This window comes from Sabethes cyaneus, chromosome 2, assembly GCF_943734655.1.
Source record: "Sabethes cyaneus chromosome 2, idSabCyanKW18_F2, whole genome shotgun sequence".
Lineage (NCBI taxonomy): Eukaryota > Metazoa > Arthropoda > Insecta > Diptera > Culicidae > Sabethes > Sabethes cyaneus.
This window is the reverse complement of record NC_071354.1, coordinates 231,099,593-231,115,847: the sequence shown is the minus strand read 5'-3', so window position 1 is coordinate 231,115,847 and position 16,255 is coordinate 231,099,593. Positions and strand designations below refer to the sequence as shown.

The window sequence follows — 16,255 nt, the reverse complement described above, 5'->3', positions numbered from 1 at the left end:
TTGATAAAATCCAATATGGCGACCAAATCCACGATGGCCATCAAAAAAATTTTACTCCATTTGAAAGTCCTGTTCTTCTTCTTTACAGAACCGGGCCATTTGTTAGTTGTTTGATGGCAAATTTATGAAATGTCACATGATATAGGTCTTAAGGTTTGCTCAAAATTCTACATTTTTTGAAACTGTTGGCGAACGGGGGGTCCACTATTTCAAGGTATCAAAAGTGTAATTCTTATTTTTTAACCATTTTCAACCAATCAAGCGCAAAAGTTCAAATATTTGAAGACCTCGTGTCAGTAGTGGCCCCGTTTCAGCGAGAATTACTCACCAGCTAAATTGCCTACCCGTTTTTTCGTGCGACGAAGAAGAAAATGTCTACTAATCGTTTTAATTTCCGTCATTCATAAATGAAAATAACTCACGCAAGGCATTGTCGTTATTCTACTGCCAGAAAAACTTGCCTGAGCTGCAGAAATTTTGCAGAATAACATTTGTCATGCCGTCCTACACAAATACATGCGCGTTAGCTTTGTAAACATAGTTGTGATTTTTAGTTCGGACGATGAAAAATTTTGATGGACAGATTTTAAAACGGTACGACGAATTTAAGAAAAGAGGTCAGTTGTGTAATTTCAATAATATGCTTTAATAATCGCTTTTCAGTGATTTAAAAGTTCACGGATCGGAAGGTAAGTGTGTTTTACTCAAATCAGCACAAGAACTTTTGGAGTATTCATTAAATCCATCTAACAAATGATGAAAATTAGAATGGCTTTACTTACTACGACGGGAATTAGAAATAAACCCTATTTTGGATAATATATTTCCGTCTCATATGATTTAACAAGCCTTAAAATCGACTCCGAGAAAATATTATGGGAAAAGTTGTATTTTATTTAGTGCTAGCAGATTGATCATGCAAGTGTTAATTTATCGGATAATCGGAATTGTCAACGATCCACTGCCGGAAGTGGGTGACACGTGCGTACACCGACGGCATTCCAATCGAGCAGCCAGCGGCCGATCCGAACGAAACGATACCGACCTGCAGTTTTAGACCAGGGCCCTCGGAAACGGTCAACGGGCCGCCGGAGTCACCGTTGCAAGGCGAGCGGCCACCTTCACCGGAGAGACAAATTTGCTGTGACTGGATGAGGTTGACATCGTTGCCCCACTGTGACAAACAGTCCGCCTCGGTCAGGATTGGGTTGCTAGCGAATCTGATTACAGCGGCTTCAGCCATGCTGGAATCTGAGGTACGGCCAAATCCGGACACCGTTCCGGTTAGTCCCGCGAAATGACGACTATCGGCCGAGTTCGGGATGCGGACTACTGTTACCCAATTACTGTAAGTAATGCTGTTGAACAATCGTACAACAGCGACGTCGTTTCTGACACTGGTTGGAGCATATCCGTCGTGGATTTTGATGCCACTTGCTTCGAATAGGATTCTTTGTTGTGAATGAGTTTCCTCAGCGGTACGGTCGTGAGCTCCAACAATAACAAGTCCTCCTTGAGCATTATGGACACAATGAGCCGCTGTTAGGATGTAATTGGTGGTCAAAACTGTTGCTCCGCAGAGACCGGTACCGGCCGCGAAATCGCTGAGCACCACGACGTAATACGGGAATTGACCTCGAGAGGCCTCCTGTCCATTGGTGATTCTACGAGATGGTGTTAGTTTTCGCAAAAACTGCCATTCCTGCGGAATACGAGCCCAATAGTGGTCGAATTCTTCGATCGGTTTAACCTGGGTCCAATCGACTTCAATCCACTCAGCACTAACCACAGCCAATGTGGCAATTACTAGCAAGACACTCTTCATTTTGGCCGGCGCAAGACTACGGACTCGGAACTATAATTGTTTGCTTTTATACTAAACAAATTGGTTTTATCGTTATTGACGAATTTCTTCCCAGAGGTACGTAAATGGAACATTTATCATCCTCGATTTAATGGGACTTGATAGCATGCCCACTTGATAGGAATGATATATTTCATACTTCCGCTGATTATATGTGACCCCACGATCAGTTGGTTTACAAATTTGTTTGCATTTGTACTGTCGTATCTTGTTTCGATTGCACAATACTAATTTACAATTACCAATGGAAAGATATAACGATGAAAGCGAAATCCGGTTGCATAAAGTAAATTAAGTTGAAACCTCAAAGTTGGTCGCTAGGCATAGTCGGCTCATTTTCTATTCAGCTTTTCACGAACTCGAATGGACAAACATTAACTGCCAACCAGTGCCCAGAATAAAAAGCTCTTTATCTTTATATTTTGTTTTCAATAATAATGACAGAGACATTATTCAGTTAAGATCTTTTTAATAACCAACTCCGTGTTAAGAGTCTGGATGATGATGACAAACAGCCATGAGTGGAAACCTTACTGGAATACAAAACTACGTTCTAAATAAGTAGTAAGTACTGAAATAACGCGGCATCCTTATTAGTGAACCTAAAACCTGGCTAAAAGTTAGTCTGGATGCATAGAACAACTTATAATTCGCCGCCGGAGAGTCGCTAAAAATCCATAAATGATTGAATTGCAGTATTTTTATTCAGCTTTAAGTTTCATAGCATTACATCATGCCATTTCCCTTGATAGAAGTGATCATTCCCCGCACAGTTGAGGATGCGACTGAATAAGCATGCTTCTTCCACTTTGAACGCATTTCTTTGCCACTGTTGACTATCCCCCCGCTTCATCGAATTCGGTGTTTGACAATTCTCCCAATTTTTCCAACGGATCGAAACTCCGGACAATTTGGAGGGTTCACCTCTTTTGGTACGAAATTGACATTATTAGCTGCATACTACTCGAACACCACTTTAGAGTAGTGATAGATAGCAAAAAAACCCGAATTAATCCACCTAGCGGCGTGACCTAGCCTTTCTACTGCCACAATAACCATTATTTAATTTCTCAGGAACATCTATAATTAACTTGACTATATTTTTAAATATCCGTTCCGTATTCCTCAAATTCCTTATTTGCCAGTAAAATTCACAACGTATTGCGTAGAATAATTATATTTTCTTTCCTTGGGTGCGTAAATACTTGTAAGCGTCATTTATGTTATTTGATGAACACCTTATTTATAATCGGTCGGCCTTAACTTTTGGGTTTCAGAGCCACATACGAAACTTGTTTTGAACTGACAATATGAAATATATGTTCATAGCAGATTTTTTGATATTTTTTTGAGTGGTTTTAGCCCAAAGGGTAGATTTTTTTTTGATATTTTGATATTAATACCATGCGTCCAAAGTTAGCATCTTTGAAAAACAAGAGTTCAGAAAAATTATTATATACTTCACTTTTGAAGAAAAAGGATTTCGACAACAAAATGATTAATCTCAAAATTTTACTATTAGTTTGCTTGGCTTCAATTGTGCAATATATCTGAATCAAAAAAATAACTGAATAGAGCATTAGATATGAAAAAGAGAAATTGAACTTTTTCTTAGCTGGCGCTCCTTCAGATAATTATTTTTGCATGGAAATCAAAACTTGAGCTTCTTTTGAATGTACTTTCATGAAAAGATAGTCATTAGCTTGATCGCATCGTTTTTACAATGTTAGAGGGTTAGGAAAACAAGATGAGGTCGAAAAATAGTGCAAAAGCTGAACCATAAACATGCTTGAGAATAGGAAATATGATCGATATGATTTCCAGTGCTTGTCATTTTTGATTTATTTATTAAAACATGATACATGACATAAGACATCTGTCCTTTAAAATGTCACTAACGAAAACAAATCTTACAAAGTTACTACCGTGCAAAGTTTACTTCCTATTTTTCATATAACATTTCTAAGCTCTAGTATCTATGGATTGAAAAGAGCATATATTGATGCGCAAAATTTGTTTGAAATTTGTATAAATTTATTTGGAAAAATCAACTCACTAGTATTTTGATCCTATACACCACTATACTTATATACTTAAATTAACTGCTTTTCTCCGCTTTTTGCTTTTCGTGTACAATTGTGAGTAACAGCAAGTGAAGAAAATGACAATTGAAATCTAAAATCAAAGAAAAGAAAAAACTTTGCAATTAAATCCCGCTATTTAATATTTATTTGCGACAGATACGTAGTTCGCCTACGACGTGCAGGCTTCATCAGTGTCTTATTTCAAAGCGTATACGTATCTGTCGCGAATAAATATTAAATAGTGGAATTTAGTCGGTAAAAGTTTTTTTCTTTTCTTTTATTTCAGAGGTCATATTCCACTAAGAGGCTTCAAAAACTTCTGACTATTGACATGTTTCTCACTTTTCTTGAATTTCATTGCAAATTGTCATCACATACACATACATACATACATACATACATACATACATACATACATACATACATACATACATACATACATACATACATACATACATACATACATACATACATACATACATACATACATACATACATACATACATACATACATACATACATACATACATACATACATACATACATTTATACATACATCCATACATACATACATACATACATACATACATACATACATACATACATACATACATACATACATACATACATACATACATACATACATACATACATACATACATACATACATACATACATACATACATACATACATTTATACATACATACATACATACATACATACATACATACATACATACATACATACATACATACATACATACATACATACATACACACATACATACATACATCGCACACATTGAATTCAATCAACATTTGATTGATACGTTTTGATTTCACACGTTTTAACGGTTTAATATACGGTGCTTAAGTGTTAAAGTTTGAATAACTTTTGAATGAACCGTCCGATTTTAAATAACTCGGTTTCGTTTGATAGATCTCAGCAGTAATTTTCAAATAATAATAAAATGTGTGATGTTTTTCATTGAATTAATTCTTAAATGTTACAAAAATATGTTTTAAATACTATTTTTTCACATTTCTTTATGTAACTTTCAAACTACATGTCCAATCATCATGAAATTTGGAAGTTAAGGGTTTGTAAGGCTCCTCTTTCATATGCAATCAATTTTGTTCAAATCGGTTAAGGGATCTATGAGATAACGAAGTCCCATATTTTTCGTATTTTTATACATAACTTTTGAACTAAAAGTCCGATCAGTATGAAATTCAATAGCGATCAATGGGACATCTAGACCTTTCATTTGATACTAAGAACATTAAAATCGGTCCAGCCATCTCCGAGAAAAGTGAGTGAGATTAAAAGCGTTACATACACACACACACACACACACACACACACACACACACACACACATACATACACACACACAGAAAATGCTCAGTTTTCGAAACTGAGTCGAATGGTATATAACATTCGGCCCGCAGGACCTTCTTTCCATTTTCGGTTTTCCAAGTGATTTCTATACCTTTATACTATATATTTATATAGTAGAAAGGCAAAAAGCTAAAAATTCGTCGTCAATCATAATACATCTGTTGAATTTCGTCAAAACTTGCTCGTATAAATGCCTAGTACGCTTCTTTGTTACCAAATTGTGCTTCAAGTGCCGATTCGGATGTTTACTGGCACTGTAAGACCTATAGCCTTCTTGAGCGAGGGTATTCCGCGTGGTTTGGAGTTGCCAGAATTGGTCTTTACGCATCTCAATATCTTTCTCCACAGCACTCGGTCCCTAGTTCCGGCTTTCTTGAAAGTTCTCTGCTGATTTAGGTATTTTTAGTACTTTAACCAACTTTGATCAAGACAATCTAGATTATTAGATTTTCCAGGTGTCTTGCAAGAGTTTTTTTTATGTTATTCAAGTTCCATTCTGTACTGCACCGCAACGTGATGGAATATTTTGACGAGATTTGCACCAGTTTTTCTTCATAAACAGATAAACAAAGTTATTTTAAATGGTTTCTGTTCCTACCACAAGAGGCGTGCCGTCGGTGACGCAGGAAGGGCGTCCAGATTGACTTTAAACTTTAACCCTGTCGAGCAGTAGGCCGTGTTTTATTCAAACAAAGTTTATTCTGCCATTCTACATCTCAGGTCGCAGCACCGATTGTCGTTTGTTGCTCTGGTTTATTTTCCATATGTCTAGATGCGGTAAAAGGGGCAAAATTACGGAAAACGCAAAATGCCGCCAAGTCGTGTTACTGCGCTGAACGCTGTTAATGCGGCCGTAATAAAATGTGTTACAGCTAAGGTTTTGAAATTGGCAAAAAAATGCCTGCCGTGACAACAAGAAAACCATTTTTAGTACATTAGTATATGAAGATATAATTTAGAGTGTCTTTTTGCTTGGACAATGTTCCATGTCCTCCTTTCCAGCAGAGCAAAGTGATGAAATCAGAGATCTCCACTGCCAACGGTTTACCCACCATGGCTTGCACCTGTCGCCAGGACAGGTTCTCGTCAACAGCCCGGATGTCGTTTGCTAAGCTGCATCGCCATGAGTCTCTGGGTCTGCCTTTTCTACGTTGCCATAGCGGCTTTCTGTCGAAAGCTTCTTTCTAGATCTCGTTTGCTCTTTTCCTCAGTGTGTCCGATCCACTTCCACCTTACTTACTTTACTTTATTGGCCGACAATCCATATTATAGCGGATTCTAGCCGAATGTATCAGTGATTTCCAGGATTCTCGGTTTTGGGCTGTCAGTCTCTAATCACCCTGCACTCTTGCTGCGCGTGCATCTTCCTCGATCGCACACACCCAACGAGTGCGTGGTCTACCTCGAAGCCGATACACCACGTACAACTCATGATCCATGCGTCTACGCCATTCGTCGATTTCCATCTTGTCGCCAAATATTGACCGCAAAATTTTTCGTTCAAATACCCCAAGTATACGCCTATCTGCTTCTCTCAACATCCATGACTCATGACCGTAGATGGCCACCGGCAATATTAATATTTTGTACATAGCTATTTTTTCACGCGTCCGCAAACTTCGGGCCTTTAGGTTGCTACGGAGTGCGTAGAAAGCTCTATTTGCAGCAGCAATACGTCTCTTCAGATCTCGGGTGACGTCATTGTTGCATGTTACCAGAGTTCACAGATATGTGAATTCGTCGACAACCTCGTACCGTTCCCCATCTATTTCCACCTCGGATCCAACATCATTCAGACTTCCACGCTCTCCGCCAGCAACTATGTACCGCAATTCGGGGGCAAATTGATCACCGGGGTGAAATTGATCAAACGTACAGCTCAAACAAACTCAAAATTTGGCGGTATTATGAAATAAAATTTATACCTTCTTTTGTTTATTATGTTGAAATATCATCTAATGGTTTATTTTATCGAGAATTCTTAAAGGATTGCTCATTAAATTACTTTTTTATTAAAATTCATATTCGCATCATATTTGTTTCTATTCTCTTGCAACATAAACAAACAAATTTTTCATGCATCCAAACAATATTAATGAACGGTAAACATCTAACTCAAACCCCGCCGACAGTTTGCGATCCAAAACAGTGATCGTTGTATTGTTAATGAAACAAATGATAAAAACCAATTTTCCAAAAAAGTACCACGAAAACAGCTTATCTCTTAACCCGGTAACCATGGCTACCATGTGGTAATGTAATCTAATATAATGTTTTCCTTTCGATTTTTCTTTAAACTTTTTTTTTATTATTTCTCATCAAAATACTACCAAGAAGAGAATTATCATTTAGTTCATTATACAATTACCAGTCAAAATAATACATAAAACTGCTGTTACGAATAACAATAAATTGCTGAAATAATACTTCCTACTTACTCGCTCGGACGAAGTAAAAATATGTTTTATGTGAGGACACAAGTTTTAAATTTTCATTGAAATTGCCGTAACTAAAGAAATTAGTCAATTTCCATGCATTTTAGTATATATTAGTCTAAAAAACGATGAAAAAATAGGTTGATCAATTTCACCCCAAAGCGATGTTTTGCAGTTAAACATTTTTTAAAATAATTTTGAGTGAAATAAACTTAAAATAACGAAGATATTAAAAATTTCCTGAAAAACGTGATCAATTTGCCCCCGGATTACGCTACTTCGTTTTGGCAGTGTATATGATCAGTCCGATTCTCGCAGATTCTCTTTTGAAAGGCACAATTCCCACTACAATAGCTTTATAAACAACATCAAGGCTAGGAGCATGTGCGATTTAGTGATGATGGTTCCATTCCTTTGCACGCCTGCTCTTCGTATCGCCCCATCAAGTGCTATATTAAACAGTAGGTTAGAGAGTGCTTCGTCTTGTTTCAATCCGTCTAACGTCACGAATGCATCTGATATTGCACCACACCAGCTAATCTGACGCTTGATTTTGATTTGTCTAGCTTTATACGACACAGTTTTATTAGCTTGGGCGGAAAGCCGTGTCCGAGCATTATCTGCCATAATTCATTTCTTTTCACTGAATCGTACGCTGCCTTAAAATCCACAAACAGATGGTGAGTCCGCAACTTGTATTCCCGAAATTTGTCAAGGATTTGACGCAACGTGAACATTTGATCCGTAGTCGATCTTCCCGATCGATCGGTCCCGATAGTTACTATAATCGAGTCGGTGTCCCTTCGTATAAATCGGGGAAATGAGACCATGAAGCTAGTCTGATGGCATTTCTTCTTCCGACCAGATTTTTTTGATCGTAGCTTAGATTGCTTTGTGTAGCTTCTCACTCGCCACTTTCAGAAGTTCGGTCGGAATTCCATCCTTCCCTTTTCGTAGCCTTTTCGTTTTTATGCTCTTTTATCGATATCTCGCATCGACATGGCATCCGTAGCATAAGTCGTAAATGAAAGGAGATTCAGCGTGGTTGATCGACGTGGCATGAATCCGTGTTGAGAATCGTCGATGAATTGCTTACAATGGTAGATCACTGGTCCCAAAATTACTTTTTCGAATATCTTGGATGCCGCACACAAAGCGGCGATACCTGGATAATTATAGATGTCCTTTTTATCACCTTTTTATGGTGCGTTTAAACTGGGCAATTTTTTGACAATATGTGGGATGCAACATGCGGTATGTGACATGTTATTGGCTAGTTATTGGTCAATGTTGCTTCTGTTGGCACCTGAACATTTGTGATACGTTGCCATGTTGCTTGGAAACATCGCGCAACAGTTTGGAAAAAGTTGCATGCCACATGTGGCCAATCTAAACGCACCTTTATGAACCGAAAACATAAACGCCGTTACAGACAAATTGTAAAGATGACGAAAAGGAGTAAGCAAGCCTGGGGTTCATTTCTTGAGGAGAATGGCGGGTATCCTGTCCGGTCCAACGGGGATGGACGGCAACATAGCATCGCTCACATTAATAACATTCAACGAAAGCCCAGAAAGCGGAACATTATTTGCAGTCAAGGAAATTTGACAATTGTCGACGTTGCTCTATCTTACGACAGTGATTACAGCAGTTTGAACGCAGATCTCACTTTCAAACTGCGGTGTCCCGTTTTGTGGAAAGTGATTTTGGAAACGCTTGTTGCATAATAAAATCATTCTTTTTCAAACAATATTCTGTTACTCAAGTGTTATTCGCATTGTACCATGCGCCTCCATTGAGTCACATTCCTATACAAATTTCAAGCCAAGTTTTCTCAAAAAAGTTCCTTAGGCTACACCTATAGGAGCAGTGCAGTGAAGTTCTGGATCGACAGGACTACACTATGGTGTGTATGGTTAAACTCTAATCCTGAGAACGATAATGATGTTTCCTTGTGAGTATCTTTTCAGAATTATGTTTTTACCTTTGTTATACATAACAAAGGTTTAGGAATTGGTCGAAAAACACGAAATTGATCCGAGGCCCGGAGGGCCGAGCCACATATACCAATCGACAGGGTTCGACGAACTGAGCAATGTCTGTGTGTGTGTGTGTGTATGTGTGTATGTATGTGCGGGGCGCAACTTTCCTATCGCCTGTTTCTCGGAGATGGCTGAACCGATTTGTTACTTTTGTTACTTTTGTTTGAAAGGTATTATTGCCTAGTATATCACTATTGAATTGCTTCGAGGTTCGACATTTCGTTTAAAAGTTATAAGTAAAAAAGTGAAAATTACGTGACACGATTTTCTCCGGAACCAAATGATCGATTTCAATGATTTTGGTATCGAATGAAAGCTCTAGTTAACACTAAATTTTTTTGGTAAATTGTATTGAAAACAAACTAGTAGTTTAAAAGTTATGCTTAAAAAACCTGTTTTGACAAGGTAATAATTATCGCCTGTTTCTTAGAGATGACTAAACCGATTTAGGCGCTATTAGTCTCATTTGAAAGGTAACATAACCTAATAGATCACTATTGATTTGTTTTTTGATTGGACGTTTAATTTGAAAGTTATGAGCAATTGAATACAACATATTAAAATTTACAATAATTTATAACGATTTCATCTAAGATGATTTATGTAATTTGAATTATTTTGGCATCAAATTAGAGATTTTAATGCTGCAAATATATCTGCAAAATTTCAGAAGAATCGGCTTTGCCGATCAAAAGATCAAATCCTCCAACACTCGCGCCAACTTTTGTAATACGGTTACTCGCGCGCACAATGACCCAAAGCCAAAAAGACATGCGCACTAGAATTTTGACTGGGAAAACATGGTTTTAGGTTTATGGAACCTTCGGAAGAGTTTCTTGAAATTGAAAGCTCTATCGTCTGGTAGAATTTAAATTTTGATTAATCCCCCTAAAAGTGAAATATAAAAATTATTTTTCTTCAGTTTCAATATAACATATTGATATGTTCTGCAAAGGTTTAGAGCATCTAATTTCAAGAAATTTTGTTAAATACAGTAACCTTCTATCTATTCAGCGAAGATAGCAAAATCTTATTTATTGTATATGAATTTGCAAAATCAGTTTTTCTATTTTAGCTCTTTTTGTAATTATTGTATGACTTGTTCATGTACTACAAAATTGTGCAAATAGTAAAAATACACAACTTTGCTGAAAATAGCATACCTCTATGTTTGCTTGTTTAGGAACTGTAGAACTTTGATTATAAAAAATACCCAAATTTTGACCCCGAATTACTAGACTACCAGCAGACGGATACATTTTAAACATTTCACATTGGCTGATAGTTTTGCTGCATACAGACACCATTTTTCCATATGAAGAAACGAGAGAAAATTCCAGTTGGGGTCAATTGCGGTACACCTCACATGCTGACTGCTTCGTTTCTGTGATATCAGTTTATGCTGATCTATTTTCCCAACAATTTAAAATATTAATGCATTGAATAATTATGACATTTTGCTCATAACAAGGTAATTGAAGAATATACGTTAGTTAAACAGCGATTTGTAACTTTTTAACAATATGGCATTCAAAAACCTACACGTGTTGTACAAAATGCGTGAGTAATTGAAGGTTAATAAAAATTGATGAAATTTATTGATGTCAATCAAAAAGAATGGCATTACAGGAATTTATGCATAGTTCAAAAACCTATAAATTAGACCTTTACTACGCAATGTATATGTTAAAGAATAATATTTCCTCTTACAACTTGCTTTTATTTGCACTTACTCAAATTAGTAACAACCAACTTATCCTTACTCAGTAATTTCATGAAAAAAGGATCTATCAAAATTTATAAGTGCTGCTATTTTGTTCAAATTTTGTAAACTTATTCAATTTCCAAAAATTTTATGAAAACCAACGCACTACGCAACGTTAACCAATAGATGAATTATGTACCGAAGACTTGTCGATTTCGATCTCAAAGAGCAAGTAAGACCGTATAACAAAGGTTCCTTTCACCACTAGGTGGATTAAATCGGGTTTTTGGCTTTGCAATCAAATTGTGATAAAAACGAACTAATTGAATATATTTATTTTGTTTAATAAGTCTTCAAATATTGGATCTTTGTGATTGGGTGAAAATGGCTAAAAAATAAGAATTACACTTTAATACCTCGAAGCAGTGGACCCCTCGCTCACCAAGGAGCCCGACTGTTTAAAAAAAGTAGAATTTTTCGGTTAACCGCCCAGTTAGCTTCGAGGTACGATGCTGGCCTAACAAGCCAGTCGTCGTATGTTCGAATCTCGGCTAGGCGGTGCTTGCTGGATAGAGTCAGTAGGATTGTTACACTGGTCCCGTAACTTTCCTGTACTCTAAGAGCCGGATGTGAAGTCTGTCGATAAAGAAGGGTAATGTCTGATGATGGTTTAAGCCCAAAGCTTTACTTAGGCTTTTGCCCCTTCGCGAACGAGGGGTCCACTGTTTCTAGGTATTAAAATTTTAGTTCTTATTTTAACCATTTTCAACCAATCTAGTAGAAAAGTTTCAATATTTGAAGACCTCGTATCAGAAGTGGTCCTGTTTCAACGAGAATAACGAAACTGGTTTTCAAAAATCGCAAAATTTCAATGGCGGGTGAGTTTAAGCCACTAATCACTAATTCCAATATGTACAATAAAATTTAATGCGCACATGCTGCACAACTAGGGAAACTGCTGAAAATTTATTATATATCCTTTCGGATATTTTATTATAGACGGTTAGGTTTGATTTTCTGCTGGAAGTCAAGAAAACTTGACAAGGACAGAGAACATTAAAATGGCCCTTTAACCAGCATAAATTTTCAACTACCATTCCATATGTCCCAATGAATGGTGCTTTCAACTATTGGCGAATCAATGCGAACCAATGTTGTAAATGATAACCTAGATTAATTCATTATTACCTTCTGTAAAACCAAATATTGTGCGACAAACTCTAAAACGTGAATAAAAATGATATGCATTATGAGAAAAAGAATAATTCAAGGCATTTAAATTTTCATAGCAAACTATTGAACAGTTGAAAAATTTAAAATCTCATGTTTTTGTGATGAATGGCTATTAATGAAATTAGATATTTAAATAAATTTTTATTACGATTGTTGTTTCAATAGACGAAGGAAATGGTAGAAAACAGTGTTGAAACACAGGTGTTTTATAGTATCTCCAGTGCGAGATAAGACGTGAAGGAACAAGAGCGGAAAATTAGACAGGGAGCGAGTCATTCAAGCAACACTTACATAGGTTTGCAATTCATTCCTTTTTACCAAACAATGAGATGGATTGAACTGAGCTGTAACAGGAGCGGATTGTAATCGAATTCGAACTAAACTTTTCTCCCACTAAATTTTTAGGCACACACATAAATCAGTACTGTCGAACAGTTGGTCATATAAACGGGTATGATTCACATACTGATGCAAATAAAAATTCTCAAAACAAAGTTTAAAAATACTATCGACAATTTAATGAGAACATAGAACACAGTTCTTCAGAATTTTTCTTCGGAGGTTCGTTTTAAGGATAATATTTTTCCGCGTGACAACAATCACTCAAAACTTTTTACGAAAAATCGGAATTATCAACGATCCATTGACGGAAGTGCGAAACGCGCACGTACACCGACGGCATTCCAATCGAGCAGCCAGCGGCCGATCCGAACGAAACGATACCGACCTGCAGGGAGCCACCATCGGCAACGGTCAGCGGACCGCCGGAGTCTCCGTTACATGATGAGCGACCGCCCTCTCCGGACAGGCAAATGTTCTGAGCCTGGATGATGTTGGCGTTGTTGCCCCAGCTTGACAGACAGTCGGCCTCGGTCATGATGGGATTGCTAGTGAACATCACTACAGCGGAAGTGGCCTGGCTGGCATCACTGGTACGTCCAAATCCGGAAACGGTTCCGGTCAATCCGGCGAAGGTACGGCCATCTCCTGAAGCAGGGATACGAGCAGGCTGGACACGGTCATTGAAAGCAATGGCACTGTTCAATCGTACTACGGCAATATCGTTTCTGATGTTGGTTGGAGTGTATCCTGCGTGAATCGTGATACCACCTGATCCGAAGGCAATTCTCTGCTGAGATGCCTCAATGACATTGCGGTTATGGGCTCCAATGATGGCGGTTCCTCCCTGAGCATTCTGGACACAATGGGCAGCAGTCAGGATGTAGTTGTTGGTCAAAACAGATCCTCCGCAGAGACCGGTACCACCGGCGAAGGTACTGAGCAGAGCGATTTGATACGGGAACTGACCGGGAGTGGCCTCCTGTCCATTGGTGACACGGCGAGATGGCGTCAGCTTGCGCAGGAACTGCCATTCCTGCGGAATACGAGCCCAGTAGTGGTCGAACTCTTCGATCGGCTTAACCTGGGACCAATCGATTTCGATCCATTCAGCACTAGCCACTGCCAAAGCGGCGATCACCAACAGGACGGTCTTCATTTTCGACGAAGTAAGTAAACTACAGTTTCAGACCCGTTAGTTAGTCGCTTTTATACTAATGGCCAATGGTTTATCTTTAGTGACGATTATCGTGAGAAGCTCCTGTGCTTTGCGAGAATCGGGAAAACTGACGATTTATTATACGTAAGTAGACGATTGAACTGGAGGCTTGATAACATGAGTTACTGATATGGTTGTAACAATGCGTATTTCCCTCGATTATCTTTGAACCTGAAGTTGGATTTGGTTCCTACCAAATATATTTACAAAATTGTCGCATTATCTTGATTTGATCGCATATTATCTGAGGTGTTTTATTTTTGCCCCTTCGTCAGATTGAGAAAAAAATAAAGAGCGTGATTTTCAATTTCCTGTAACTTATTTTCAGTATCATGTAGGATCAAATGAAGCCTTTAGGAAAAAATTATTTGTGTGTTAAGTACAGTGTGCTTCTTCAAAAATCACATTTTCCCTATCTTCTATTCAGTGATAAAATTGTAGCTTTTCCGTGTTTTCAAGGTAAGACTAAGGCTTAAAAACCATCAAGAAAAATACATAATTTGTTTAGAATTAAAATACTTCTTATTGATAATCGGAATTGTTAACGATCCACTGGCGGAAATGGGTGACACGCGCGTACACCGACGGCATTCCAATCGAGCAGCCAGCGGCCGATCCAAACGAAACGATGCCGACCTGCAGTGTGTTGCCATCCTCAGTGATGGTCAGTGGACCACCGGAGTCACCGTTACAAGCCGAACGGCCTCCTTCGCCGGAGAGACAAATGTTCTGCGGCTGGATCAGGTTACCATTGTTGCCCCAACGCTGCAAACAGTCCGCCTCGGTCAGGATGGGGTTGCTAGCGAACCGAATTAGAGCGGACGTAGACGTACTGGCATCGGAAAACCGTCCGAATCCGGACACCGTTCCGGTTTGTCCCGCGAAATGACGGCTATCGGCCGAGTTGGGGATGCGAACTGGCGTTATCCAATTACCGAAAATAATGGAATTGTCCAAGCGTACAACGGCGACGTCGTTTCTGATGTTGGTGGCAGTATATCCTTCGTGGATTCTGATGCCACTTGCTCCGTATCCGATTCTCTGCTGAGATGCCTCATTGACCGTACGGTCGTAAGCTCCGACAATGGCAAGTCCTCCTTGAGCATTCTGGACACAATGAGCCGCAGTTAGAATGTATTGATTAGTCAAAACTGTTGCTCCGCAGAGACCGGTACCACCGGCAAAATTACTGAGCAGTGCAACTTGGTACGGGAATTGACCACGAGTGGCCTCCTGTCCATTGGTGACACGGCGAGATGGCGTTAGTTTTCGCAAGAACTGCCATTCCTGCGGTATACGAGCCCAGTAATGGTCGAATTCTTCGATCGGTTTAACCTGGGACCAATTGACTTCGATCCATTCAGCACTAACCACAGCCAAAGCTGCAACTACCAACAGGACACTCTTCATTTTGGCCGGCGAAAGACTACGGATTTGGAATTAAAATTGATTGCTTTTATACTTAACAATCTAGATTATCGTCATTGACGAATTTCTTCCCGGAGAAACGGAAATGAAAGATTTATCATCCTCTGTTTAATAGGATTTGATAACGTGCCCCACTGATAGGATTGACACGATTCGTACTTCCGTAGATTATATGTGACCCAACGCACAGTTGGATTATAAATTCATATGAACTTGTACTGCGGTATCTCGGTCCGATTGCACAATGCGAATTTACAATTGAGGAAAGATACCAGGAGGAAAGCGAAGTTCGACTGCAGTAAATTCAGTTTAAACCTAAAGGTTCGTCGTTAGGCAGCCATTTGATTATGTGCCGATCAAGAAAAAGCATACAACTTGGGTGATTTATTAATTGACGTATCATAGTCCTACTTCTTACCGCAACTAATAGCTAATTGCTCTGCCAATTATGAATGGATTTTGATGATTTGGATACCGATCGATTCATAAAAGATTAAGCTATGA

The 16,255-nt window shown here is 38.5% G+C and overlaps 3 protein-coding genes across 3 annotated transcripts; all 3 read right to left on the bottom strand.

Moving 5' to 3' along the window:
* Nucleotides 1-925: 925 nt before the first annotated feature.
* Nucleotides 926-1,825, bottom strand: LOC128736766 (brachyurin-like). Its single transcript, XM_053831252.1, has one exon. It carries the CDS (start codon nucleotides 1,823-1,825, stop codon nucleotides 926-928), a length of 900 nt encoding a protein of 299 aa, XP_053687227.1.
* Nucleotides 1,826-13,378: 11,553 nt separating this feature from the next.
* Nucleotides 13,379-14,266, bottom strand: LOC128734901 (brachyurin-like). Its single transcript, XM_053829299.1, has one exon. The coding sequence runs from the start codon at nucleotides 14,261-14,263 to the stop codon at nucleotides 13,379-13,381; it is 885 nt and encodes a 294-aa protein (XP_053685274.1). The 5' UTR covers nucleotides 14,264-14,266.
* A 579-nt stretch (nucleotides 14,267-14,845) lies between these two features.
* LOC128736765 (brachyurin-like) lies at nucleotides 14,846-15,742 on the bottom strand. The gene has a single exon (XM_053831251.1). It carries the CDS (start codon nucleotides 15,731-15,733, stop codon nucleotides 14,846-14,848), a length of 888 nt encoding a protein of 295 aa, XP_053687226.1. The 5' UTR covers nucleotides 15,734-15,742.
* Nucleotides 15,743-16,255: the final 513 nt, after the last annotated feature.

What these genes read in the sequence shown, in the direction of transcription:
- LOC128736766 (XM_053831252.1), bottom strand. Translation starts at nt 1,825, where the DNA reads ATGAAGAGTGTCTTGCTAGTAATTGCCACATTGGCTGTGGTTAGTGCT.
- LOC128734901 (XM_053829299.1), bottom strand. Translation starts at nt 14,263, where the DNA reads ATGAAGACCGTCCTGTTGGTGATCGCCGCTTTGGCAGTGGCTAGTGCT.
- LOC128736765 (XM_053831251.1), bottom strand. Translation starts at nt 15,733, where the DNA reads ATGAAGAGTGTCCTGTTGGTAGTTGCAGCTTTGGCTGTGGTTAGTGCT.